At 35.0% G+C, this 27,802-nt stretch overlaps 1 protein-coding gene across 5 annotated transcripts; it reads left to right on the forward strand.

The window, feature by feature from the left end:
* Positions 1 to 636: 636 nt before the first annotated feature.
* On the forward strand, positions 637 to 26,275 carry EBAG9 (estrogen receptor binding site associated antigen 9). 5 transcript variants are annotated; one of them, XM_055287074.2, is made up of 7 exons: positions 637 to 873; positions 11,827 to 11,924; positions 14,917 to 14,995; positions 15,778 to 15,936; positions 18,001 to 18,108; positions 21,937 to 22,028; positions 25,553 to 26,275. In XM_055287074.2, the coding sequence occupies exons 2-7, from the start codon at positions 11,842 to 11,844 to the stop codon at positions 25,671 to 25,673; spliced, it is 642 nt and encodes a 213-aa protein (XP_055143049.1). In that variant the 5' UTR covers positions 637 to 873; positions 11,827 to 11,841; the 3' UTR covers positions 25,674 to 26,275. The 5 variants fall into 5 exon arrangements, with proteins under 5 accessions (XP_055143049.1, XP_063499577.1, XP_063499578.1 ...); XM_063643507.1 differs by lacking the exon at positions 25,553 to 26,275 and adding an exon at positions 24,510 to 25,546 and having other exon boundaries at positions 674 to 1,416; XM_063643508.1 differs by having other exon boundaries at positions 683 to 1,066.
* The last annotated feature ends 1,527 nt before the right edge of the window (positions 26,276 to 27,802 follow it).

Raw genomic sequence — 27,802 nt, forward strand, 5'->3', positions numbered from 1 at the left:
AAGAAGAATCAGGCTGCAAAGAGAGAAGCACTGAAGGAAAGAACATCTCAGGTTGAAAGAAGGGCAAGTCCAGGGTGCATGTGAGGAACAAATGCATGGACACGGTGAAGTGCCACTTCTTCATTTCTAGTTAAACGCAATTCAATTAAAAATTACTGGGAGGAGACCACGTCCTGAATTAAACTCAGCATTCTGCATCTTTGAGGTGGCGGAATGACTGAGGGGAGGGGGTCTGTCTAGCCACATCCAAATCTTCCTGAGACAGGGAGATCCCTCATTTGTTGCAGTGTATTTTCCTTGGTCGCATCTGATAGAGGGGTTCTGTGGGTTGAACAGAAAGGGGCTCCACTGGAGGGGAGGCACTCTGCATAGAAGGAAAGTAGGGACATCTGACAGAAGCAGGCGCTCCGAGAATAAACAGTCAAAGCAGTTCGCAATGGTCCCAAAAAGCTACCCCTCACCGAACCTGGCGTGCCTGTCGCCACTTGCCCCGCTCCCGGCGCTCATTGCCTCCCAGTCCCGACGTCAGACCCGTAGCCTCTCACCTATTGGGCCAGCCAGGACCCGAGGCGGAGTGCAGAAGCGCGGGCATGGAGACAGCCGAGAGCCGCCTTCAAGGAGGGTTGGGGGCGGGGCTAGAGGAGGGGCTGGGGGCGGGTTTCCCGAGGAGGGGGCGGCCATGGCAGCTGCGCGGAGGCAACGCAGGCTGCTACGGAGCGCGCGCCCGGCTTTGAATGAGCGGGGCTGGGAGTGAACGGGCGGAGCGCGAGCTCGAGGAAGAGACAGGCAGCGCGCGTGAGCGCGCCCTGTGTGCGCGCGCGGCCCGCGGCAGCTCGGAGCCTCCGCCGGGCGGGCGGGGAGGGGGAGGGGCAGGTGAGTGTGTGCGGTTCGCGCGTGCCTGGGAGGGGCTTTCCTCTCCCTACCCCCATCCCGACCCCAGCCCTAGCCTCTGGAGCATCGTCTGCCCTTCGCCGTCGGCCCTCCGCCTAGCCGCGCACTTCCCGCCCTCCTAGCTTCCTTTTCGCCCTTCCACCAGACCTCCCTCGACGCCCGACAGCTGCTCTGGGTACTGTTTCCGGGTCAGGGTGACCTCTGGGGCTAGAAAACTGCGACTGGGAGCGGGACCCAGGCGTGCAGCGTTCGCCATGCTCCGTTCACGCGTGGGAGACTGGGCTGTGGGGTACCGGCCCGGAAAGCACCCAGCCTCCAAAGCCGCTTTCCACAGGGAAATTTGCGTGACCTTACTGCCCTCAGTCTACAGGCCTTGTACCTCTCCAGGACGATTTTTCCACAATTTAAATCCCAGTCCACCTGGTATCCAGCTCCAGCAACTTAGAGCGTTTCACGTCACGCCGGGCGCCAGGCGTCGGCTTGTATAACCTGAAAACGCTCCTGTTTTTCTCATCTGTGCAGTGGGTATGATTTTTTTTTCATCAACCAATTTCACGTGGGTAATCTGAAATGAAACCACTAAGTTATGAAACTCTTTCCTTTTGAGTTATTCGGGAGACCTTACTCCGCCTTCGGCAGTGGTGTCACATATTTGAGGGCCTGACTCTCGGTTGCCAGACATGGCACAGAATGTTCGATTTTACTACCGGCTCTCACACCGCTTCTGTTTCCCCTTGTCTTAGGGGCCGCTGCTCAAACCTTTATTTTTCAAATTTAAGTGAGTTCCAGTAAATTTTATTTTGGGAGCTTTGTAATATTTTCTAACCCACTTCAGAGGGTTATAGTTTGAGGATATTCTGGACTGTACTAGATCATATGGTTTTTAAATTTTGGTATGAAAAGATTCGGAAATAGAGTTTTAGAAATACAGCACTTGTTTAGTATGTACCGACATAGATTTTGGCTTTGCTTGTTTTATGAATTGTGATGTGTTGAGGCTACTTGAAAGGACCTCTAGCAGTTTACCGAGAATTTCAACAAGAAAAGATATAATACATTTGATCTATCAGTTTCTAACGTAGCATTCTTTTTTTTTAATTGTAGTAATTTTTTTTCCGTTAACATGGCAGAGCTCTCATTCCTGATTTCCTAGAGTTGTCATTTCTTCAAAAAGCCTTAATGAGGATACATTGCCTCATAGTTTTGAATCTCATTCTGATATACCTCAAATTTTTGTCTTTGTAATTTTTAAGGAAATTTAATGTTAAGATTAGATTATATTAACATTGTTCCGTTCTAGAAAGTGTTTTAAAGCAACCAAAGTGTAGAGTAGTGTAAGATACTTATCAAATTGGTGATCTAGCGGGCATTTCAAAAATTGCACTGAGGCAATGTGCACACAATTAAAAGGTTTCTCAAGTAGGATATGATGTGGGGAGAGCCGTGGGCTTTCGGTCAGTCTCTTTAAATCCTAGGTAAGTGAATCTAAGTCTGTCAACCTCATCTATTAAACGGGAGTAGTGAAAAACCTACCTCTTTTGGTTGTCCTTGGGATTCCAGTGAGGTGATCGAACATTGTGTTGAGCGTTCAAGTGCTCAAGGAATGTTAATTTCCTTCCATTCAACAAATATTTGAGTACCTACTATGTGCCTGGCTTTGACTGAGACCTATAAATACCAGAATGAGCAAGACTGATGGACGTCCTACCTCCTTAGTTTCTTGGATTCCTCAGGAATAAGTTTATGGGCAAGCTCATGACAATTGGGAGTGAACGCAGAGTTCCCCTACGCGGAGTTGGTAGTATTTCCCAGCTTCCAAATCCAAAGTAGCGACTGAAACATAGTAGGTGCTAATGTATATTCATTTAGATGAATCGGGACATTAAGTAAATACAGGTCTCAAAGGATATTCCTGTCTGCCAGTCAGTGTAATTGGTAAAATCGAAGTGTGGCTTGATCGCATTTTCCCTATTTTAGTGCAACTGGTTGGAAAATTTATCTTGGAAGTGGTAGTATCACTGAATTATTAAGAATGCTCATTGTTCATGAGATGTTCTTGGCTTTTGAATTAAATAGACCTACGTTTGAATGGAGTCACTGGATGTGCTTACTCTGTGTTTAATTCTATGCAACAAGGACAATAGTATCTATGTCATAAGATGGCTTTTTGAGTTAACATTTCGATAGTGCATGGTTCATAGTAGGCAGTCAATGAGTATCAGTTCTCCTCTTTTATTAATCACAAAAGAAAATTTTCCGCCGAATGAGGATATTCTTGATTGCTAGGGAGAGAATTCTATTCTGTAATCACTAAAAGACCCAGTTTCTATTTTTTTATTGGGGAAAAAAAAACAACCTTTAAATTTTAACTCCAGTTAGCATTGAAATCATTCAAGTTGGCGAATCTTTAGTAAACAATGACACTAACAGTATTTGGAAAGGTGATGGCTGTGGTTACCAGGGCTCTATATGAAATTTATTCTCAACTTTTATTCATGTATATCCTAAAACTGACAGTCCCAAATGGTAAATATCATTTTTCTTCACAACATACTGATAGAGTATCTCCTTGATCCTGTTTCCTTCCCTGCCAAGTATCACACGTTCTATAGTCTCTTTTCTGGCTCTTTTTTCTTATAATTTTTCAGAAAATTTAGGCTAACTTTCATTTGAGAAAGTTTTCTTTTGATTGAGAGTTTTGTTCTTGACAAATCAGCTTTAAATGAAGCGATTGTTCACCATCGTAATTTTTCAGATCACTCTACTTATAGTGAAGCAATCAAACTTTTTTTTCAAGTCTTACTTTGCAAATGGTAACTGAAGGTACCAAATGAATAAAATACTCTAGAGAAGGGTTGTACAGGGCAAAGTAAAGTATAGAAATAACCATAATACAAAATAAAAAATGTTGTTTCTCGGGAAGAGTAAAATACTAGAATTAAGAAGACTTCACAGTAGTCCAGCAAGAGGTAGTAAAGGCTTCTGCTGGATAGATTACAGTGGAAATAGGAAAGAATATGGGCAGTACTGGGAAATTGAATAGGGTCTTTTTGGCAGTTAGGTGTAAGGAGAAAGAAAGGAGTCAGCATTGTTGCTTGATTTGAACCTGAGTAAACCACTGGTTGGGATGTTTTTGACAGAAGTATTTAAATAACTCGAGTAAAATTTTTAGTATTCTGGTTCATTTTTTTTTTTTTTTTTTTTTTTTTTTTACAGTCTCTGTTCTTTTCATCCTGTCAATTAGTAGGCCACTTCCAGGCTAGGCATTCAGTAAATTGTTCAGCTTATATGGAGAGACAGCCTCCATATGTACAAAAGTACATGAGTATTGCTAAGGTAACGTTTTGGAGCCCTGTCTTTGTACCTTAATAGGCTACAAGCCCCTTCTGACCCTAGAAATAGAAAAGACTAGTGCACGTTGCCTTTCCTTAGAAGAAACTGGCAATGATGGCTCTACAGAGCAATCAAGATCAGATACTATGAGAGTTAAGTATGTTTTTCTGGCTTTCTGATTTTGTTTTGTTCTTATTTTTTATGTGTTTGTTTGGAACTTTTGTATTGAGGTATAGCATACTAACAGTACATACAGGCAAGTATGTGGTGTTACTACTCAGATTGAGATAGTAGATCTTAGCTCTCTAATGCTTCAGTATACTCTATCAGAGATGACCATTTTTTTTTTACTATATAATTTTTAACCCATTCAATGTAATATTTTATTAGGTAAAAAGCTGTATTACATGCTTTTTTCAAGACTTTAGGAGTCTTGAATCCCCACGAAATGCATTTTTTTAAAAAGCATGGGCTGGGCACGGTAGCTCACACCTGTAATCCCAGCACTTTGGGAGGCTGAGGCAGGCAGATCACTTGAGGCCAGGAGTTCGAGATCAGCCTAGCCAACATGGTGAAACCCTGTCTCTAGTAAAAATACGAAAATTAGCGGGTGTGGTGGCATGTGCCAGTAGTCTCAGATTTGGGGGTGGCTGAGGCACGAGAATAGCTTGAACCCAGGAGACAGAGGTTGCAGTGAGCCAAGATTGTACTGCCACACTCCAGCCTGGGTGACACAGCAAGACTCTGTCTGAATTAAAAAAAAAAAAAAAGTATGTTATAGTACAGGAATGGTGTATTTATCCAGGATGATTTTACTCCTTATGTTTCTAAATGTTATTGCTTATCTTATGCTCATGTAAGGTAATTAAAAAACTAATCAACATTTCAGTTTTAAAAAGGAGTATATAGCTGTCCCTTTAATGTGGTCACGTGATAATCATTATTTAAGTTAGGTTTTATCCCCTTTTAAGTAAGTATGTGTACAACTGAAGTCCAAATATACTGCTTATGCTTTTTTATTTTGGAAAAAAAAACTATCAAATTACTGTATGTTTTTTCTTTTTGTTTTAAGAAGTCAGCACTCTAAATAATTGTATTAATCAAGTGTTGTGATTGTTTCTAAAGGTGTTACTAATGGATTGAGAGGCCAGTCTGTTTTAGTTGTGATTTTGTTATTACCTGGTTGTTTCACCTTGAGCAGAACCGTTAACTTCAGTGTATCTTAGTTTCCTCATTTAGAAAATTTAAGAAGTTGGATGACATATTCTCCAGCTGTTCCAATGACAGGAATCATGATTCTAAATACTTAGTAATTCTCCTCCTTTGACAAAGAAAAGGCAAGGAAAAGCTAAGACATGAGATTCCATTATCAGTAACGTCATTCCTGTAAGTGTGTGCACATATGCACACACATATGTATGTTTGCCTGTGTATTTCTTGTGACTTGATTTAACATGTGGTCTATTCTACCTCTTAACAGTGGAGAAATGACTATCTCTCATGGATTAACAGATTTTTTTTCCCTCTTTCATATGTATTTTGAGGCTCTTAGTCAGGACATTGTCATAGTTACTTAAGTATTCAACTTTAACTTGTGCGAAAACTCATCTTAAGAAATTTTAAAAATTAAATAGTGATTATTAGGGTAAATATATGCAGTACATATATAGTATACTATATATGCAATACATATATAGTATACAATATATGCAATACATATATAGTATACAATATATGCAATACATATATAGTATACAATATATGCAATACATATATAGTATAGGTGACTAAGATGTATAAGAAAATTTTGGAAATTAAGAACCATGTTTAAAAAGGATACAGGCCGGATGTGGTGGCCCACACCTGTAATTCTAGCACTTTGGGAGGCCGAGGGGGTGGATCACTTGAGGTCAAGAGTTCGAGATTAGCCTAGCCAACATGTTGAAACCCCATCTCTACTAAAAATACAAAAATTAACCTGGTGTGGTGGCAGGCACCTGTGGTCCCAGCTACTCGGGAGGCTGAGACAGGAAAATTGCTTGAACCTGGGAAGCGGAAGTTGCGGTGAGCTAAGACTGCACCACGGCACTCCAGCCTGGGCAACAGAGTGAGACTATGTCTCAAAAAAAAAAAAGGCTACCAAAATAATACCAGTTTTACCTTTTTTTTTTTTCTTTTTTGAAACGGAGTCTCACTCTGTTGCCCAGGCTGGAGTGCAGTCGTGTGATCTTGGCTCACCGCAACCTCTACCTCCCAGGTTCAAGTGATTCTCCTGCCTCAGCCTCCTGAGTAGCTGGGATTACAGGCATGTGCCACCGCACCTGGCTAATTTTTGTATTATTAGTGGACGTGGGATTTCACCATATTGGCCAGGCTGGTCTCGAACTCTTGACCTCGTGATCTGCCCACCTCAGCCTCCCAAAGCGCTGGGACTACAGACGTGAGCCACCGTGCCTGGCATAGTTTTACCATTTTTAGAATCTTTATTCCTATCATTGCTATGGCTGTAGTTTTCAATTCCTGTATCATCTCTTTCATAAAGACATATATCTTGTTATTTAATCATAGGGAGGCAGTATGAGTGTGATATTTAAGGACTGAAACACTACAACCAGACTGTTTGGGTTCAAATTCCAATTCTATAACTTATCAGTTCTGTATATTTGGCAGCTTACTTAACCCTGCTGTGCCTTAGTTTTCTTATCTGAAGTAAAGACAAAATAGTACTTGCTTCAAGTCCTTCCCAGGGTTGTTGTGAGCATTGGATGAGTTATTACATGTTAATCACTAAGAAGAATGCTTTTTATGAATTATAAAAAGCTATTACAGTATATTGAAATGCTATTGTGAAATCAGATTTCTGTTTTTAGAGAAGTTCTGAAATAATGTTTCTTTTCACTAATTGTCCTAGTTTCCTAATGGAAGTTGGCTTTCTAGAAAGTAACAAATAATTGATACAAGATTATGATGTTGTTAATGACTTTTTAAAATAATATTTTAACCAGAATATGAACAGTGTTCTAATTTAAGTGACATAATATTGTTCAAAAATGTATTCATGTAGATTGTTTTAACAGCTCTTTTGAATTCTAATTGAAATACAATAAACTGTGTATAATTAAAGTTTACAATTTGATTAGTTTTGATTAATATATATACACTCACCTATGAAACCACCACAGTTGAAGCAGTAAGTATATCCATTACCTCCAAAAGTTTCGTCATGTCTGTCAGTGATCCTTCCTTCCCACTTCTCCCTGCCTCATTACAAGGCACTGCTGATATTTTCTGTCACTCTATATTTGTTTATAATTTCTTGAGCAAGCTTGTCCAGTCTGCTGCCTGTGGGCCTCATATAGCCCAGGATGGCTTTGACTGCAGCCCGATGCAAATTAGTAAACTTCCTTAAAACATTATGAGTTTTTTTGCAATTTTTTTAGGCTTATCAGCTCTGGTTAGTGTTAGTGTATTTTATGTGTGGCCCAAGACAATTCTTCTTTTTCCAGTGTGGCCCAGGGAAGCCAAAAGATTGGACACCCCTGTTCTAGAGCTTAAAAATACTATATATGGAATCATACAGTGTATACTTTTTTGGTGGTCTGACTCTTTTCATTCAGTATAATTATTCTGAGATATAGTCATGCTATTACTTGTAACAATAGTTCATTCCTTTTTATTGCTGAGTAGTAGTCTGTTGTATTTATATACTACAATTTATTTATCCGCTCACCTGTTGATATACATTTGTGTTGTTTCCAGTTTGGAGCTATTAAATAAAAATAAAGCTGCTATTCAAATACAAGTCTTTTATTTATTTATTTATTTCAATTTTTTTTTTGAGATGGAGTCCTGCTGTCACCAAGCTGAAGTGCAGTAGCTCAATCTCAGCTCACAGCAACCTCCGTGTCCCGCATTCAAGCTATTCTCCTGCCTCAGCCTTCAAATACAAGTCTTTATATGGCTATATGCTTTTCTTTATCTTGGGTAAATTACTAGGAGTAGAATGGCTGGGTCATATGGTAGATGTTTGTTAAACTTTGTAAGAAACTACCAAACTGTTTTTCAAAGTAGTTGTACATTTTACTTTCCCACTACCAAAGTATGAGAGTGCCAGTTGTTCCAAATCCTCGCCAGTACTTGCTATGGGCATTATTTTTAGTTTGAATCATCCCAGTAGGTATGTAATAATTTCTCACTGTGGCTTTAATTTGCATTTTTCTAATGATTAAAGGTGTTGACCATCATTTAATGTACTTATTTACCATTGTATATGTTCTTTTTTTTTTTTTTTTTAGATGGAGTCTCACTCTGCTGTCCAGGCTGGAGTGCAGTGGCATGATCTCGGCTTACTTCAAGCTCTGCCTGCCGGGTTCATGCCATTCTCCTGCCTCAGCCTCCTCAGTAGCTGGGACTACAGGTGCCCGTGACCATGCCCAGCTAATTTTTTGTCTTTTTAGTAGAGACAGGGTTTCACCGTGTTGGCTCGATCTCCTGACCTCATGATCCACCTGCCTCGGCCTCCCAAAGTGCTGGGATTACAGGTGTGAGCCACCACGCCCAGCCTTGTATATGTTTTTTGATGAAATGTCTAGTTAGACCTTTTGCTCGTTTTTAAATTGAGTTTTTAAAAATTATTTTTGAATTTTGAGAGGTTCTTATATATTCTGGGTTTAAGTTCTTTATCAGACATATGCTTTGCAAGGATTTTTCTCTCAGTCTATGATTTGTCTTTTCATTCCATCAATAGTATTTTTGAATTGTAGTTTTTAATTTTGATAAAGTCCAATTTACTAATCTTTTATTTTATGGATTGTGCTTTTGTTGTACTACCTAAAAATCTTTGCCTAACCCAGGGTCACTAAGTTTTTTTTTTTTTTTTCTTGCAAATTTTGTAGTTTCAAACTACATTTAGGTCTATAATCTATTTTTAATTACTTGTAACTGGTGCCAGATATATATTGAAGGTTTTTGTTTTGATTTTTTCCATATGGATATCCAGTTTAACCAGCACTTTTTTTTCTTAATAACTATTATTTTCTCTCTGAATTACCTTTGCATCTTTATCAGATTTCAGTTTTTGTATATATGTGGGTCTGTTCCTATACTTTCCGTTGATCTATTTGTGTATTTTGATTCCAATACTACACAGTTTTGATTACTGAAGCTTTATAACAAGTCTTGAAACCAGATAGTGCTAGCTGTTTTACCTTGTTCTTTTTCAATGTTGTTTTGGCTGTTATATACGTTCTTTGCATTTCCATATGAATTTTAGAAATTAGCTTGCCAAGTTTTACAGAAAAAACCTGCCGAGATTTTGGTTGAGATTGCCTGGAGTCTATAATTCATTTTGGGGAATGTTGATATCTTAATAAAAATCTTCTATCTCTGTGAAAGTCTTTTTAAATTAATATAGGCCTTTTAACTGTCTCAGCAATATTTGATAGTTTTCAGTAATCAAGTCCTTAATTAGATTTGTCCTCAAGTATCATTTTTTTATGCCTATATAAATCTTTTTAGCATTTCAATTTCTTATTAATTGTTGTTAATGTATAGAAATGCAATTAACAGATAGAAATCCCATTGAATTTTCCACATAGAGTATCACACTTTTATTTCTTCCTTTCCATTCTGGATGCCTTTTATTTCTTTTCTATTTTTTTCTTTTTTCTTTTTTTTTTTTTTTTTTTTTTTTGCTGGATCGCATTGGCCAGAACTTCCACTACGATGTTGACTAAAAGTAGAAAAAGCAGACATGCTTGTATTGTTCATGATCTTAGGGAGAAATTATCAAATTTTTTTACCATTAAGTCTCATATTACTGTAGGTTTTTCATAGATGTTCTTGATCAAGTTGAGAAAGTTCCCTTATACTTTGTTGCAGTTGTTTTTTTTAAACAGGAATGGATGTTGAGTTTTGTCAAAGGCTTTTTCTGTCTCTATTGAGATGTTTATATGGTTTTTCGTTTTTAGTTTGCTAGTATAGTGAATGACATTTGATTTTTAAATGTTAAACCAATCCAACATTTCCAAACTAAGCACTAGTTTTTCATGATGTAGTATCCATTTATATATTGTTGGATTTAATTTACTAATATTTGGCTAAGGAGATTTGTGTCTAGATTCATAAAATATTAATAGTTTTCTTTTCTAGTAATATCTTTGGATTAGTATCAGTGTAATACTGGCCTCAAATAATGAATTGGGGAAATATTCCTTCTTCAGTTTTTTGGCAGTTTGTACAGAGTTGGTATTATTCCTTCCTAAGTGTTTTGTAGAATTTACCAGTGAAGCTATCTGTGTCTGGGAGATTTTTATAACTACGAATTTAATTTTTTTAATAGATATATAGATTTTCAGGTTGTTCTTCTTATGCCTTAGTAATTTGTGTCTTTCAGGGAAGTTGTCCATTTCATCTCACTTGTCAAGTAAATACAGGCACAAAGGTGTTTGTAATAGTTCTTCAGTATCCTTTTAATATCTGCAGACTCTAATAATGTTATCTGTCTTGTTTATGATATTGGCAAAATTCTGTTATTAAGGACACATGTTTTAGATTGTTATGTACTTTTTATTAATTGACCCCTTTATCACTGTGAAATGACCACTTTTATACCTGGTAATGTTATTTTCCCTATAATCTGTCTAACATTGAAATAGTCGCTTCACCTTTCTTTTGATTAGTGCTAGCATAGTATATATTCTCCTATCCTTTTACTTTTAACCTATTTGTGTCTTTTTATTTAAAATGTGTTTCTCATTGGCAGCATGGAGTGGGGCGGTCTTTCTTTCTTATCCAATCTAACGATCTCTGCTTTTCAATTGGAATGCTACACAATTTGCATTTAATGAGATTATTGATATGGTTAGATTTACATCTGTCATCTTATTTGTTTTTGACTTGTCCCATGTGTTATTTGTTCTCTTTTCTTTGTTGCCTGCTGCCTTTTCAATTGAGTAGTTTTTATCTCCCTGCTTGTCTTATTGGTTATGACCAGTCCTTGCCCCTCAGAATATATGATTTAATGGACTTACTAGAGGTAGTCCTAGGTATTGGCATTTCTTTAATAGATTCCCAGATTTGTGAACCACTGGACTAAATGAGCTCCATGGTAACTTTCAACTTACTAGCTATGTGACTTTGGTCAAGTTATTTGACCTCTCAATTCAATTTCCTCATCTATAAAATGGATATAAGAAAATATATTCATCTGCAAGTTAAAAATATTGAAAGTATTTTAAGTAGTATTATATTCATGTGGTTCAAACTTTAAAAGGTACACAGAGATTTAATATATTCTATTTTATACTTTTTTATTTTTTGAATTGTAAATTTTTGTATTAATAGATTTAGGTAAAATTATTTTCAAAAACTCAGAATGAAGGGTTTTATCCTTAGAACCATTGAAAACTCGAAAACCTGGTTTTTGACTTGTTAATATGATTTAAATTATAATTCTAAAATTTACTGTGTTATATTTATAGTTTCTAGAGAAAGGTAAAAAAAATCTTAGATTTTTCTTAGTGCATAATAGGTCTTTTCAGAACAGGAGTATGACTTTTTAAATCAATTTAATGCATTTTTTGTTTTGTGCCTCTTCCACAGGTTTTGATTCCCACCATGGCCATCACCCAGTTTCGGTTATTTAAATTTTGTACCTGCCTAGCAACAGTATTCTCATTCCTAAAGAGATTAATATGCAGGTAAATAAGTTTTATGTTCAAACTGACCTGTTTATCTCCTCGCTGGTTTTGGATACCTTCAAAACTTCAAATTTCATGGACAGGACAGGTTATATTTAAGCTGAATATCTTGATTGCAGTATTTATTCATTAATTCCTAGTCATTTTAAAATACTTTTTCTCTACTTCAGATCTAGAAAATAGAGGTTCAGTTGTTTTTGTTCATTCAAATTCTTACACTTTCCACTAAAATAACATGCTTAATACTATTTAGGAATAGACAGAACAACTTTCATTATTATAATCATCACAGAACTTTGATGTATTTGTTTCATTATGAGAATGTTTTAAAGTGGTTAGGTGAAATTCGGAATAGTTATTTCTGTCTATACCACAATAGTGTTGTTTTTATATTTAAAAAAAAAAAAAACTTTAACAGAGAAATCCTAAAAAAAAAAAAAAAAAAAAAATTTTTTTGTCTGTTTAAGTAACATTCTAGAATATGCAGGAAGTCAAGGGCAGGTAAGTCATTTGCTTTAGGACATTATCTGTAGACTTCAGTTCCTTCTGTTTTGTCACACGATCATACCCAAGAGCTATGATTTCTAAAATGTGTGCTGAGGCACCTCAGGGCTTTACATGAAATTCACAGGGATGCCATAGGATATTTTAAATTTTACAGTGAAACATAGTGATAGCATCTATTGAATACCTCAACTCAAAGTAGTTCACATTTGCAACATTAAATCCTGCAGTATTTTTTTATGATGGTGTTCTTTAATGCTTGAGATAAGTTTTTGTTTACTTATATTTTTGGTGACATCTCGTTGCAAAGCCAGGATTTTGGGTTGTAATTAAAAGTGAGTACTGCACCAAAATTAATGTAGAATTGAAAACAAGAATGATGGTCTCCAGTCTTATTTTAAGGCATAAGAAGCTGTGCAGTGTTCAACAGGCACACAGATTTCATTAATAAGTTCAGTGATTGTGGTTATTTAAGAATAAAATAAAAATATTACTTTTTCTTTAAATGTGTATTTTTTACAATGGCTACTAAGCAGTTTGGATATACTTAAGTATTAAGTTGTTTGGGTGTAACCATCTTATTCAGTGGAATAGTTAGGTGTTTCTGTGGCCTAAGGGTACTGTGAAAAAGTTACTTACACACTAAGAGGAGGGTATAGTAAAAGAGGAAATGGACAGCAATCAGCTCTTTTTTTATATATATATAGACATGACTTAGAGGTTACACACAACAATTTTTGCACTGCCTGCTTTCCAGAGCTTAGTCATATGGCCCCCTAGCTGCAAGGAAGGATAGGAACTGCAGTCTCTGGCTATATGACCATTTGATAGCTGCTAAAACTCTAAGACTTAAGTGCCATTGAATTTATTGCTAGAAGTAGAGTGGTCTGGGATTTAAAAAAAAAAAAAAAAAAGTCCAGGGTATTGCAAGAGAACAAGTGGGTGAAATGATCATCCAGAGATGATCACTGGGGCAGAAGTGAAGAAAGAAATGGAAAATTTAGGTGGTTGACTTGAAATCACCCAAGAGGATAGGATTTGGGAAGTAGAAAAAGGAGTGAACTAAGTGTTCAAATTACCAGAGAATGAGGAAGAGAATGGCCAGAAATTCACCAGGTAAAGCAACATTAAAAATGGGTATTAATTGCCAGAAGGCAGGAAGTTAAAAGAAGCATTGTGTTAACAGTGGTGATGAAATATAGATGTTTTCTTCTTGTACTTCTATTTTTAAAAATTTTCATTAAATATAGATTACTTTTAGGATAAGAAATTTTCTTGATGTAAAAATATTAAGGACATTCCTATTGTCATTATAAATTTCTACTGTAAATGTGTACATATTTTGAATTGATTGTATGTTCAGTTTTAAAGAAAACTGACCATATGTTAGGATAAGCTTCTCTTTGGTGTCTGAAGGAACCTTAGACCATGTATTTTAAAATACCAGACTTGGCCAGGCATGGTAGCTCATGCCTGTAATCCCAATGCCTTGGGAGGCCAAGGCGGTAGGATAGCTTGAGGCCAGGAGTTCAAGACCAGCCTGGGCAACACAGCAGGACCCCATCTCTATGGAAAGGAAAAACAGGCTTATGTCATCAATTTCATAAAGGACTATATTACTTTTCTATTTACCCTTTAAACAAATACATCTTTGAATCTGTAATAAAAATAGCTGACTTTATCATTCTTAGTTCTTAGTCGATGCTTTATAGATTATTTGAAGTGAAGTAAATGACTGTCTCTATTACCTGCCATTTTTTGTATGTTGTGCTATGTAGCAGGCACACACTGTCTAGGGGTTTTAAATATGTCACTTAATTAAATCCGAACAACCCTGCAAAAGTGGGTTTGAATACCTGCATTTTATAGATGAGGCTGTTGAGGCTGAGAAGTAGGTAATTCTAACTAGACATAATAGAAGTAACATTGAAAACTGTGGTTTACACAGATTCCACAGCCCATGTTCTTTACAACTGAGTTATAGTACGTTCTGTTTAATGTGGTACTTTTCCTACTAATCCTTAAAACTAAGTTACCGTTTGGTTCAAACCAGTAATTTTTAAACTTCTTAATAGTTAGTCTTATCAAGAAACCCCATGTATAAAACATAAAAGCCAAGCCACCCTGTTTAAAACAGCAAAGGTGGCCCAGAAATTCACCCACAGAACCCACAGCACTCCAAGGAGCATGCTCTGAAACCATCTTGCATTTTTGTTTTTTACTTTATATTCCTCTTGAGTTTGTTTATAATTCTGAGTCCTAAGCCAAAAAGCAGTTATGTTGTTCTGTCCAAGATTTAAAAAACATTCACAGGGTGTCTGATTTATGACTTTTTTTTTTACCATAAATTAGTAACTGTTATTAAAATCAATAATCATAAAATTGAGAAAGATCTTGTTTTATAAGCCTTAAATTACCGTACATAGTAGTGCTTTTACTTTGCTTGTTTTGGTGGTTCTTGAAATAAATTATTTCATTTTTGTTTCAGATCTGGCAGAGGACGGAAATTAAGTGGAGACCAAATAACTTTGCCAACTACAGTTGATTATTCATCAGTTCCTAAGCAGGTAGGTTATTTTTGTGTTCTTTTGTTTTGTTTTGAGAGATTGAATAAGTGTCCCAGAACAATATTTTAAAAACTGGATTGCAGATCATTAATAGAAATTACTTTAATTTTTGTTGTGTTGTTAAATTTATCTGGTCTGAAAATTCTATTTGGTTCTTCATTTTATCTTCTGTTTCTTTCTTGACATTTTCTATTTTGTTTTCATTGGTTTCAAGTGTTTGCTATTGCTTGTTGGAGCATTTTATAATAGCTATTTTAAAGCCTTAGAGAATTCCAACATACCATTTTGGTGTTGGTATCTGTTGATTAACTTGCCTTGCAAATTGAGATTTATTGTTTTTATGTGCTGAATAATTCTGGGTTGTTTCATGAACATTTTGAATACTATGTTTTGAGACTTCGTTTTATTTAAATCTTGTGGAGAAGCTTGGTATTTTCTATCAGACGATCAATCTGGTTAGGCTTGGGTGAAAATGCCCAGCCCTTCTGTGGGTTGTAGTTTTAATGTCAGTTCAGTTTTCAGGGCATTTGCTTTTGTTTTACTTTGTTTTTTGTTTTTTGATGGATATAATAGAATAAAATAGAACAGAATATATCAGAATGTCTTGTATTTTTTGAACTTTTGATCAAGTTTTGATCTGTAATATAAAATGTATATTTTCCCGTGAGTCAAAAAAGTGTGAAAACCAGTGTTTTGGAAAGCCCATTTTTCTAATAAATCATCAATGAAGTGTTCATTAAGTTGCCCCTTTGTGGCTGATAATGTTGATCAATTAAATTTAGACAGATGTTGAAGAGTGGACTTCCTGGGATGAAGATGCACCCACCAGTGTAAAGATCGAAGGAGGGAATGGGAATGTGGCAACACCACAAAATTCTTTGGAACAACTGGAACCTGACTATTTTAAGGACATGACACCAACTATTAGGAAAACTCAGAAAGTATGTTAAAATTTATGCTTTTGGAGATTAAACTACTTTTTAGATTCCTATAGTTAAAATTAGATGATACAATTCACATTTATTAGAAAGCCTATTTCTTTTTTTTTTTTTTTTTTTATACTTTGTTTTAGGGTACATGTGCACAACGTGCAGGTTAGTTACATATGTATACGTGTGCCATCTTGGCGTGCTGCACCCATCAACTCCTCATTTAATATTAGGTATATCTCGTAATGCTATCCCTCCCCGCTCCCCCGACCCCACAACAGGCCCCAGTGTGTGATGTTCCCCTTCCTGTGTCCATGTGTTCTCATTGTTTAATTCCCACCTATGAGTGAGAACATGCGGTGTTTGATTTTTTGTCCTTGTGATAGTTTGCTGAGAACGATGGTTTCCATCTTCATCCATGTCCCTACAAAGGACATGAACTCATCCTTTTTTATGGCTGCATAGTATTCCATGGTGTATATGTGCCACATTTTCTTAATCCAGTCTATCAGCCTATTTCTAATTATCAATTGTTTGTTTTCTGTCATATTAAGTAAGAATTTTATATGTTCAAATGACCTAGGCATAGTTCTAGTAAGTTGTACCCCAAGTCTTTTAAAATTATATTTATAAATGTATCAAAATCCTACTATATGTCAGATTCTAGACTCCAGTCTCTGCCATGGAGACTAAGGTGAATTGGATGAGTTCTAACAAGTTCGTACTTTAGTAATATCTACAAACTGTTAAGTAGATTTTATTGTTTGTAACCATTATAAAACTGATGCAGGACTCTTATGAACTTAAGAGTAATTGTGAGTTTGTATTAGTCATCCATACATTATTTAATCCCTTTTGAATTGAATATGGAAGATCATTTAGAGATGCAGGGAATTACTGGAAAAAACAGAATGCTTGAGTATTTTCCTTTTTATTTATCAAAATAGTACATGTACTTTTTTTAAATCAAAAACTGTAGAAGAACTTATAATGAAAAGTGAGACTTCTGACCCATCACTCTTAGCCAGTTCTTCCAAGAAACAGCCACTCAATAATTTTCTGTTTGGATTTCTTCAAGTGTTTGTCATCGTATCTATCTACAATATGGTTATATTGCCATTTCTTGTTTACCAGTAACAGACATTGTCCATTGACATTCATATTATGATAAATGAAGATTTATTTCTTACTACCATTCCCTCTCCTTTATTCCAGTCTACCTCACTAATCACTCTGCTATATCAGAAAAACACACTTAAAGCTCACTTCCTTGTTCAAACATAGAAAATATTTTTATCATATATATATATATATATATAAACACACACACACACACACACACACAGTTTATAAAAATTAGGACATTGTTTCACATTTTCTAATACAGTTGTTCCTCACCTTCTTTATCTCAGCTGATTTCAGCTATACATTTATATTTACATTGTCTAGGTTGATAACATTTACATTCTTTGTTGTTGAGTTGTCCAAATGTCTCCATGCTAAAACACGTTAAATTGTGTATTTTTAAAGGATCCTTTAATTGAGTTTCTTAGTAGATGAATACCTTGTATTATGGAAGTATACTGCTGCTCTCAGTAGGAACCTAGTATATTACTATAGTGCCTTATTAAATTAATTAGAATGGAAATGCTTTGAATGAGGCTACCAACATACCATATAAGTGTATTTTGATGCTACTGGCCTGAATGAGTTAATGTATTCATAGGCATCTCACATGCTGAGAGAGTTGTTTATACTGTTGGCAGGATATGATACCTGTTGTTATTTAATACAGTAACTAAAAGTGATTGATTATATTTTGAGGTCTGGGGAAAGTAGGAGAGAAAGAAAGAAAATGAGCCTGTATTAATTTTTAAAAGTGAAATACAATTTTTCTTAGTATGTAACTGATTTGTACAACAATTGCCTGGGAAATTGGTATTTACAGACTTTTTTTTTAGTTTTTACATTGTAAATTTTAAGAAGAAATAAGTAATTAGAAAATGTTTTGGTTGTCTGTTTTTATGTAGTAATTTGTAAAAGATCCCTATAATTCTTTTTCAATTAATCTTTCAGATTGTTATTAAGAAGAGAGAACCATTGAATTTTGGCATCCCAGATGGGAGCACAGGTTTTTCTAGTAGATTAGCAGCTACACAAGATCTGCCTTTTATTCATCAGTCTGTAAGTATGTTAATGGTTCTAGGGAGAGATTTCGTTTTGTTTCTGTTTTCTTTAAAGCAGAGGAATAAAATCTAAATGAGTTTAACATAGTATTTATATTTTTGTAACTTTGAAACAGGTTTAGCAGTTTGATAGAAGTTAATCTGGGGTTTTACCAATCTTAACCTTTTATGAGATTGTAAATTACATTAGATACTAAGATCAAGGTCTCATTGTACACATGAAAGATAGAGATACAATGTTATTTAAAAATATAAACTTCAGAGAGATTACCATTAAAATGAGAGATTAACCCTAATGGTAGATTATTTTAAAGTGAGTTATGAATTGTTTTCTGCATAGAGTGTATTTTCATTCAAAGTATGACTTAATTTTAAATGGTTTGACTTAAATGAAACTTTTTAAAGGAAAAATTTTTGAAACAAGTAGACAGCTGAGGTTCTCAACCTTGGGAGCATATCAGAATCAGCTTTGGAAGTTTTTTAAAAGCACAAATGTCCAGACCCCTCCCTACCTAAGCTTTAAGCATGCTTTGATTGACTGATTATATTATCTATTGTTGTATAACAACTCCAAATTCAGTGACTTGAAATAATAACAGATATTAATGTAACACAGTTTCTGTGGATTGGGAATCCAGGTGACTAAACTGGGTGGTTCTAACTCAGAATTTCTCATGAGTTTGCAGACAAGTCATTGGGTTGGGGCTACAATCATCTGAAGGCTTGACTGTGGTCAAAGGATTCATTTGAAAGACAGTTCACTTCTACACCTGACAAATTAATGCTGTTTGTTTGCACAAAGCCTCAGTTCCTTGCTGTGCCCCTCTCCAAGGAGCTGCTTGAATTTCTTTATGATATAACTCCAGATTTTCCCAGTAAGTTATAAGATAATGAGAGCACTTGCTCACGGGTGAGGGTGACACCAAATGCCTTTTTGTGGTGTGGTTTTATAAGTGATACACTGTCACTTCCACGTTATTTCATTAGAAGCCACTAAATCTGGCCCACATGCAAGCCTCCACCTCTTGAAGGAAGGAATGTCTAAGAATTTGTGGACATATTTTTAAATTACATCTATCTGTCAATCTGTGTATTTTATTAATTTGTTTAAACTGCACAGTTGCTTCTGAGGTCCCTCTCCCCAGGGGACCCATGTATATGTATGTTTTTAATTCATTAAGTAAAAACACTGTTTTTACTAAAGCCAGGCCCTGTGGCATGAAAGGTCTTTGCCTCAGAAAAATGCATTCTAGTAGGGGAGACATGATATTAAATAAATGATCACACACATCAATATAATTACAAACTTTGATAATTCTGATGCAGTTACACGATGCTATGAACACATAACACCATAGATACTTAGCTGAATAACATAGCATTATAATGTTTTTTATTTTATATATCTCAAAATTAAACTTTATTCATAAATGTTTGATCCATATTGGTGAAATGCTTTAATCCTACCCACTGAATTAGCAATATTTGCCACCTAAATATAATTTTATTATAATACTATCATAGCTCATTGTAAAGTTGTAAATATACAACTACTTACAGAGTTGAGAAGGGGTAAATAGGGTAGATGGAAAATGTCTCCACTGCTATTTCCACGTATTTTCCTCCCAAGCAGACAGAATAAAGGGGCATTGCATAGGAGAGGATGGTAACCTATTGGACTTCGTTTTCTATACCAAAAATATCTTACCATTCATTCTACAAATTAGATTCTTCTTTTAAACTACACATTTTATTTTTTTCTAGAATTCATCATTTGTATTGTTGTAAGAGATCTTTTATACTAAAGATAAATGTCATGTTTTATACTTTTTTGGTTTGTTAATTAGTTTGGATATTTTTGTTGGGCAGGTGTATTTAGTTTTTATGTAGACAAATCTATCAATGGTTTCCCCCTTTTTCTTTTTACTAAGGCCATCTCTACTAAAGGATCAGATACCACCCTTTTTAATGGTCTCTATAGTTTCACTTTTTAAAAAAATCTAAATATTTTATGTACTCTAACAGTCAAATACTTTAGTGGAAGAATAGATAATATGAATGGGAAAATAAGAAATAGACATAACCTAATTTGAAGAAAAGCTTGATCTTGTTAGTGCTCAAAGTAGGCCCAGTGAGGTGGTACATGCCTGTAATCTCAGCACTTTGGGAGGCCAAGGCGGGCAGGTCAGTTGAGCTCAGGAATTCGAGACCAGCCTAGGCAACATGGCAAAATCCCCCCTCTACAAAAATAAAAAAATTAGCTGGGTGTGGTGGTGTGTGCCTGTAGTCCCATCTACTTGGGAGGGACTGGGGTAAGAGGATTGCTTGAGCCCAAGAGGTTGAGGCTGCCGTGAGCCGTGATCACACCACTGCACTCCAGCCTAGGTGACAGAGTGAGACCTTGTCTCAAACAAACAAAACAAAGTAAAATAACAAGATACAATTTTAAATCTTGTCAAATTAGTAAAGATAGAAAAGAAAGCAGCTGAGTGCAGTGGCTCACACTTATAATCCCAGCAATTTGGGAGATTGAGGCAGGAAGATCACTTGAGTTCAGGAGTTCAAGACCAACCTGAGCAACATAGCTAGACTTCATCTCTAAAAAAATGTAAAAAACAATCAGCCAGGTGGGGTGGCATGTGCCTGTAGTCCCAGCTACTAGGGCGGCTGAGGTGGGAGGATCCCTTGAGCCCGGGAGTTTGAAGCTGCAGTGAGCCGTGATCACACCATGCACTCCAGCCTGGGCAACAAAGAGAAACACTGATTCCTAAAAAAAAAAAAAAAAGGGGAGAAGAAAAGGCAAGATTTCTACCTACTGTGGTCAAGAGGATAACTTGGTAGTTTTCAAGGCTGTCATTTGCACTTTGTTTCAGTAGCTTTAAAAATGCTCCTTTCAGAAATGTATATTAAATAATTAGAAATATTTTAAGAATTTTTAACAGAGTATGGTATTACATATATTCTCAGGAGAAGAAAACTCAAAACATTCTGTTTCATTTTTAGGGGTAAGTATTTAAAACAATATGATATTAAATAAATCTGTTCACCGATTGGTACCAGTTATTTTACACACAGTCACTTCCACACCTACCTAAACAGTCCAGCATGACCATTTTCATTGGTTATTGAAAGAAAACAGTGAACTTTTAGAGGTCTGGCTTGGGAAATAGAGGTAGGGACCAGTAGATGATAACCAGGTAAGAAAGTCTGGGAAAAGGAGGCATGACATAGAAGTATTTCATTAAAGATAAATTTTGCATGATTTGTCATTTTTGCCTAGGATTGAGACAGTAAATGCCAATAAAAAAATCTCCAGTAAGTTACATATGCTTAAATGAAGATGACTATGCTAGTTTTTAAACTTCAGCTCACAGTTCTTCTCAGCACAGATTAGTCCAGTCAAGAATTTCTAATTCAGTCTGGGATCAGTCAGTTTCTTGTCACTCTATCCCCAGCTCTTACTGAGGAGATCTTAATCTTAATCTTACTGAGGAGAGAAAGAAACAAAAGACATGTTCTGTTCTTGTTCATTCCAAAATAAAGTACAGCAAAGAAGAGAATTTAATATAAGAGAGTATCCCATGAAACATAAAATAAAGAAGAAAGCTGGCCTTGCCTAGACTGTTGAGCACTGAAAGTCATACATCAGTTCTAGGCAAGCCAAAAGCAAAATCATCTGTGCCTTGTATAGGACAGGGTAAGGAAGCTGAGAAGACACAGGAGAATGACAGGTTCTGATTTATGTGTTAAAAGATACCCTTTTTGATGGCTATGTGGAGAAAGGATGGCTTTTACTCTCTTAATTTTGTTTTACTTTTCATTGTAGTCTGAATTAGGTGACTTAGATACCTGGCAGGAAAATACCAATGCATGGGAAGAAGAAGAAGATGCAGCCTGGCAAGCAGAAGAAGTTCTGAGGTATTTGAGTGGCATTTATATTGCAACCTGAGTAGAAGAACTAGATTTCTTCCCTACTGTGTTTCAAGTCAGTTGAGCCTATTCTGCTAAATATTATATTTTTCTTCATTTGATCCTTAGATAATATGGACTTTTTTTTTTGTATTTCAGACTGCAGATACTATTTTATATGATTAAAACCTCACAGAAACCAAGAATTTTAAGCACTATAGGAACAAAATAACTATTAATGGCAAATGAAGTGTTATATATACATGTATATAAAAGGTTTTATATATATGTTTTTTATGTATATATTTATATATATATATAAGGTTATATACATATACATACCGTATTACAAGCTTGATATTCCTGTAGGTCAGAAGTTACAACTTTATTTCCATTTCCTCGTGATCTAGCATAGTGCCCAGTACTGCTCATTTGAATGAAAATAACTTATGTGACACTCTACATTTGTATATATATCTTAAATGATGTCCATGAAAGCCCTATGTGTTAGATGAACTACCCATTCTGCAAAAAAATACTATTCTGGAAGTTTTAAAGTTCATTTTTATTGGTTGTTCTTTTTTGTGTGTGAGCAGCAAACATATTTCTTAGTACTGCTACATTAGGTCAAAGAGTAAAGAGAAAATTTATCTTAAGGGAGAACTAGTGACCGATTACTGATTTTTATAAGTCAGATATTTAAATGCATCTAAAGAATTTATACATTTTTAAAATTGTATAGTAAGATACAGCAATATGAATTTTTTTATTTTAAAATTGAGATTGTTTTTACCACAGGAATAGCAAACAAATTATTCTTTATCTGACTCTCAACAAAAAAGCTGATTTCGTTTTTGTATTTTCCTTTCTTGGCTTTGTCAATAAATTACAGTTACTGTGAGCAACCAGCAGAGGGTGCAGCTAAATAACTGGGAATTTTGTTTGAAGTTTTTGTTTTTTTCCTTTGAAATACATTGTCCTTTTTTTTTTTTTTTTTTTTTTTTTGCTGGTTAGAGGATGTCACATTTCAAAATTCAGTCAGTAAAATTGTGAGAGTTTTTAAAATTTAGTTCTTATTTAGTCAGTATAGCTTATCTTTTATAAAGGGAATATTTTTTAAATTGTGAGCTGTAACACTTAGGATATTGCATGGATCATCAAAAAAGATAAATCATCTCTTTAAAATTCCATGTTATTTTAAAAAACAAATAATAGATACAAATGTCTGAGTATTTTACGACATTTTGGGGATTCTAGTAATTATTAGTGCCATTAACCACAAAGACAAAGGAAGGGGGCTGTCCTTTTTAAATACAGTAATCTCACTGTAGAGTTCATGCTATGAGTTCACAAGTATCTTAATATTGTACAAAAACCTTTTCTTTTTCATTCTAGCCTCTTAACCCCTAAGCAAAACAAAACAAATGAAAAAATGTACTTAAAAACTTAATATTTTACCCTTTAAGGACAGCTTGGGAGAGTGAGATTGTTAATCCGTAATAGACATGCTTCATGCTGCAAGTACATAGATAGAGCCAAAGAGAAATCGAGGTGTCGGTACATTGTTACTGCCCCTGAATAGACATTGAGCATTTTAAAAGTGTATCCACATTCCATATCTTCTAACTCTGAGCTTTTTTCCTATTGCCACTATAAATACTGCCAGTACTGTGATCAGTATTGCTAAGAATGAAGATTCTGGTACTTTAATAATTCCCAGCATGAATCTGGATAGGTAAAATGCATTTTTGTCTGCAGCTATCTCTTAAGTTGTCTCCTTTATACTTTAGTTTTTGATACAGATTGGGTATCCCTTTCCAAAATGCTTGGGACCAGAAATGTTTCAGATTTTGAAATTTTTGAGAGTTTAGAATATTTGTGTTCTACTACTAGTTCATCATCTCAAATATGAAAATCTAAAATCTGAAATGCTCCAGTGAGAATTTCCTTTGAGCATCAGGTAGGCCCTCAAAGTTTCAGATTTTGGAGCATTTCAGATTTCGGATTTTTGTATTTGGGATGCTCAGCCCTTACATTATTTCAGCTAGTAACCAGGTCAAAACTTCGTTATCTTACTTGTTTATAACCTAGACAGTCCTTTATAGTTTTTTCTCTACCTCCCTTTTTTCTTCTGGTTTGACATTTTTAGTTCAGATTATTAGCTTTTCTTGAACATGAGCAGAGTGATGAAAAACAAATTTTTTAAAACTATTCTTCAGAAATTGATAGCAAAAGTCAAAATGTTGCCAAAAATAGTTTCTTCCTTGAATTTTGGTCATCCATAACTCTGCCTACTCCTGTTTATGATTGAGAACTGTACATACATTTCACTCACTGTAGTTAATATTGAGCTCCCCCAGACATAGATAATCCACTTTGGATTTTTCTACATATAACCTAATGTTGCCTCTTCCATGCCCAATTGTGACCTGTATCTTCCTTCCTCAACGTTGCATACTTGAATGATTTTCTCACACCCTAACCCTTCAGATCCAGGACCAACGTATGTTTACTCTGCTCTCTCCTGTTTCATCATCCCACTCCTACCTCCACTCCCTACATAAACCAATCAATAAAGATAGAGAGAGTGAGTCTGAGTCAGTGGAGTTATGGAAAGAGTAAGGAAGAGGTATGTATTTCACAAAGTATAATTAGTAAATACCTACCACTTTTTTTTTTTTTAAACTTTTAAGTTCAGGGGTACGTGTGCAGGATGTGCAGGTTTGTTACATAGGTAAACGTGTCAAGGGAGTTTGTTGTACAGATGTTTCATCAGCCAGGTGTTAAACCTAGTATCCATTAGTTATTTTTCCTGATCCTCTCCCTCCATCTAACCTCCGCCCTTCCGGTAGGCCCCCGTATGCATTGTTCTCCCCTATGTGTTCATGTGTTCTCATCATTTAGCGCCCACTTATAAGTGGGAACATGCCGTATTTGATTAAATACCCACCACTCTTTTCTTTGGTAGAGTTAGTCACATGTTAATCTTGAAATTTACTTGGTGGAAGGTGTATCTTAAGTTTCCATTTTCTTTTTGGAGCGTGTGTTCTGTTCAGCTGTGTTCATCATGCACTTTAAAAACTGGCTGTTTATAACTACTATAATAACAGGAGATTATCAAGCTCAATATCAAGCTTTTCTGAATGGTATCCCCAGATAAAGATGTGGTTCAATGGAAGTATTGTTTTACAAAATGGAGATAATCTAAATAAAAAGTGTCAGAAGATGTGGATTCTTATCCCTGTACTTAATCCTATGACTTTGGGCAAGTCACTTAGCCTTTATGCCTCATTTTACTTATTTGTAAAACAGAGATAATATTTCTTCTATTTCACAAGTCGTGTTCTAAGGACTAAGAGAAATCCTGTTTTTGAAAATATTTGGAATTTTCAAATTAGTGAGAAACTTTCAAGACTTTCAACATTTTATTTGGTGATAATAAAAAGGCACTGCTATTTCTTTCTAGAATTTATTTGCCATTTTACCTGTGTGGTATTTTCTAAAATTAAAAATATAAGTATGTTTCTTTTCAGACAGCAGAAACTAGCAGACAGAGAAAAGAGAGCAGCCGAACAACAAAGGAAGAAAATGGAAAAGGAAGCACAACGACTAATGAAGAAGGAACAAAACAAAATTGGTGTAAAACTTTCATAACACATGTTCTTCAAATTTTATCATGCCAGTAGGAGAAATCTCAGCTCCACAACCCAAGCAACATTTGTATGGATTTAAGAGTATTTTAAGAATACACACTGCTTGATTTTAATACATTGATCAGGCCATCCAGGACACCATGATTCTCCCAAAGTACCTTGAACTCTTAGTGATTGAGACTCAAAAAAACAAAAAAGACTTGAGACAATGTTTTCTTCATCATGCTCCAAATATAAGACATTTCTTTGCTGTACAAAAAATATCACAAATGGAACATATCAGTACCTCTCAAGCTAGTGTTTCTAGCTAAATAAATGGGTGTATATAATTTTATGGTGGAAAAGAACTGTACTGTCTGATTTCCTTCAATGTGCATAATGATAAAATAAATAATTTTAATATTCTTTTGTTTCCATGGTTATCTGACCTAAATTAGATAAATTGTAGGGCTTTAGCTTTCTTATTTTTGTCAAAAGTTGGTGTTAACATACATTCCCTCTAATTTGAACTGGTATTGTTTACGTTTGATACAACATTAAGGAATGTGATGATTTTCATTTCATGAAAATGACATTAAATGCAATAATTTTATTTATCATAAACATTTTGTACATCATTGTTTTCTTTTGGATTAGTGTTGTCATACATGTAATTTATATCGCACGTATAAACATTGAAAATCAACTAAAATGACATTTGTTTTACATTATAACTTGTGAGTTTTAAGAACTAGTATTAGTAGTTTTTTCCTTTCATTATAGATTTTAAGATGTTGTGGTATCTTTGAGTGCCTTAGTTCTTCCTCCCTCCCAAAAGCCATTAATTTACAAATGCTTAAAGCCATCAGGTCAAATATTTCAAAGCCTTTAGATGATTCCTGTATTAGCTTTAGATGTCTGACATTATGTAGGTTACCTGTGTTATTGGCTAGGATAACATTATTGATTCATTAAATCATAAAGGTAGGAATAATAATATTTATGATGTTGATTGGCTCCAAAATAGTCTTAAGGAAATAAATACTGTGTCTTTAGGGGAAAAGTAGACTTCATAGTTTCAAATCCCATTAACCTTTTCACTGCAATTGAAATGCATCCAGCCTGATTTTCCTATCATTTTGGAATTTTTAAAGATTTTTACTTTCTTAAGTTACTGCCTAGAATCAACATTCTGTGAGATTTTAAAATGTCGTAGGTACTCTACAGGACAAACCTTGCTAATTTATTTTACTTAAAGTGATATTTTATAGAAAAATCATAAGTTATACAATGAGAACCCTTTAAGCCCTTGGCCTAAGCTTCCAGACTAAATGTGATTATAGAATGAGATGAAATTTAACTTTGGTACAGAGCTTTTTATATCCCCAAATTATATTTCCAGTTATTATATTCATTAGAATTTCTATTAATAAACTCCCAACTTAAATAGAATTGGGCTCAAAGTTTTAATAATGTATTCTTTTCCTTCTTTGTATTTATATTTAGTTATTATGGGAATACAACATATCTTCTCTAAATTTGGAGTTCATAAAGGATAACTTCCTTTAGCTCAATTACTTGTATTGCTTTTCCCTAGTAGCTGAAAAGTATTTAAGTTTGCTTTGGTCATGATTTTCATGTGTTTGAGGTTTTTGTTGTTGTTGTTTGGCTTTTTGGTTTTTGATTATTTAAAAATAAAGACGTTAGAAATTATAGTTAGTATGATTAGGAAGAAATAGATTTTTCTTCTGGAAAGAGTAGATAACAATTCTGGAATTTATTTTATCTCTATTGATGTGTAAACTAAATTCGTCTATTAACTTGGGTATATTTTGGTCCCAAAAGTAGTCACTGAGTTAAATGCATATGACATCATGGTAGCATACTGTCTCTTTTAGCTACTAAATTTATGATTTCTATTTTTTGTTTTCCTGATTTCAATAAAGAATTGTCAATTTTAGATGCTTATTAGAAGTAAAAAGAAAAATCTGGTAGGCTTAGATAGAATTAGTGAAGTTTTAACCATTACCAAAATTGTGCATTTCATATACTGAGATAACAAGTAATCAAAGACATGTGAAACTTACCTTGTGTTTCTTTTTGTTTTGTTTTTTATGTAGTAATTTCATGGTTTCTAGCCATTTCCTCTTC

The sequence above is a fragment of the Symphalangus syndactylus genome, chromosome 7 (assembly GCF_028878055.3).
Source record: "Symphalangus syndactylus isolate Jambi chromosome 7, NHGRI_mSymSyn1-v2.1_pri, whole genome shotgun sequence".
NCBI classification, from domain to species: Eukaryota; Metazoa; Chordata; class Mammalia; order Primates; family Hylobatidae; genus Symphalangus; species Symphalangus syndactylus.

Coding starts and splice junctions, on each gene's coding strand:
- EBAG9 (XM_063643507.1), top strand. CDS start 11,842: ATGGCCATCACCCAGTTTCGGTTATTTAAATTTTGTACCTGCCTAGCA. Junction 11,925..14,916: donor CTAAAGAGATTAATATGCAG/GTAAATAAGTTT, acceptor TTTTTGTTTCAG/ATCTGGCAGAGGACGGAAAT. Junction 15,937..18,000: donor CTATTAGGAAAACTCAGAAA/GTATGTTAAAAT, acceptor TTAATCTTTCAG/ATTGTTATTAAGAAGAGAGA.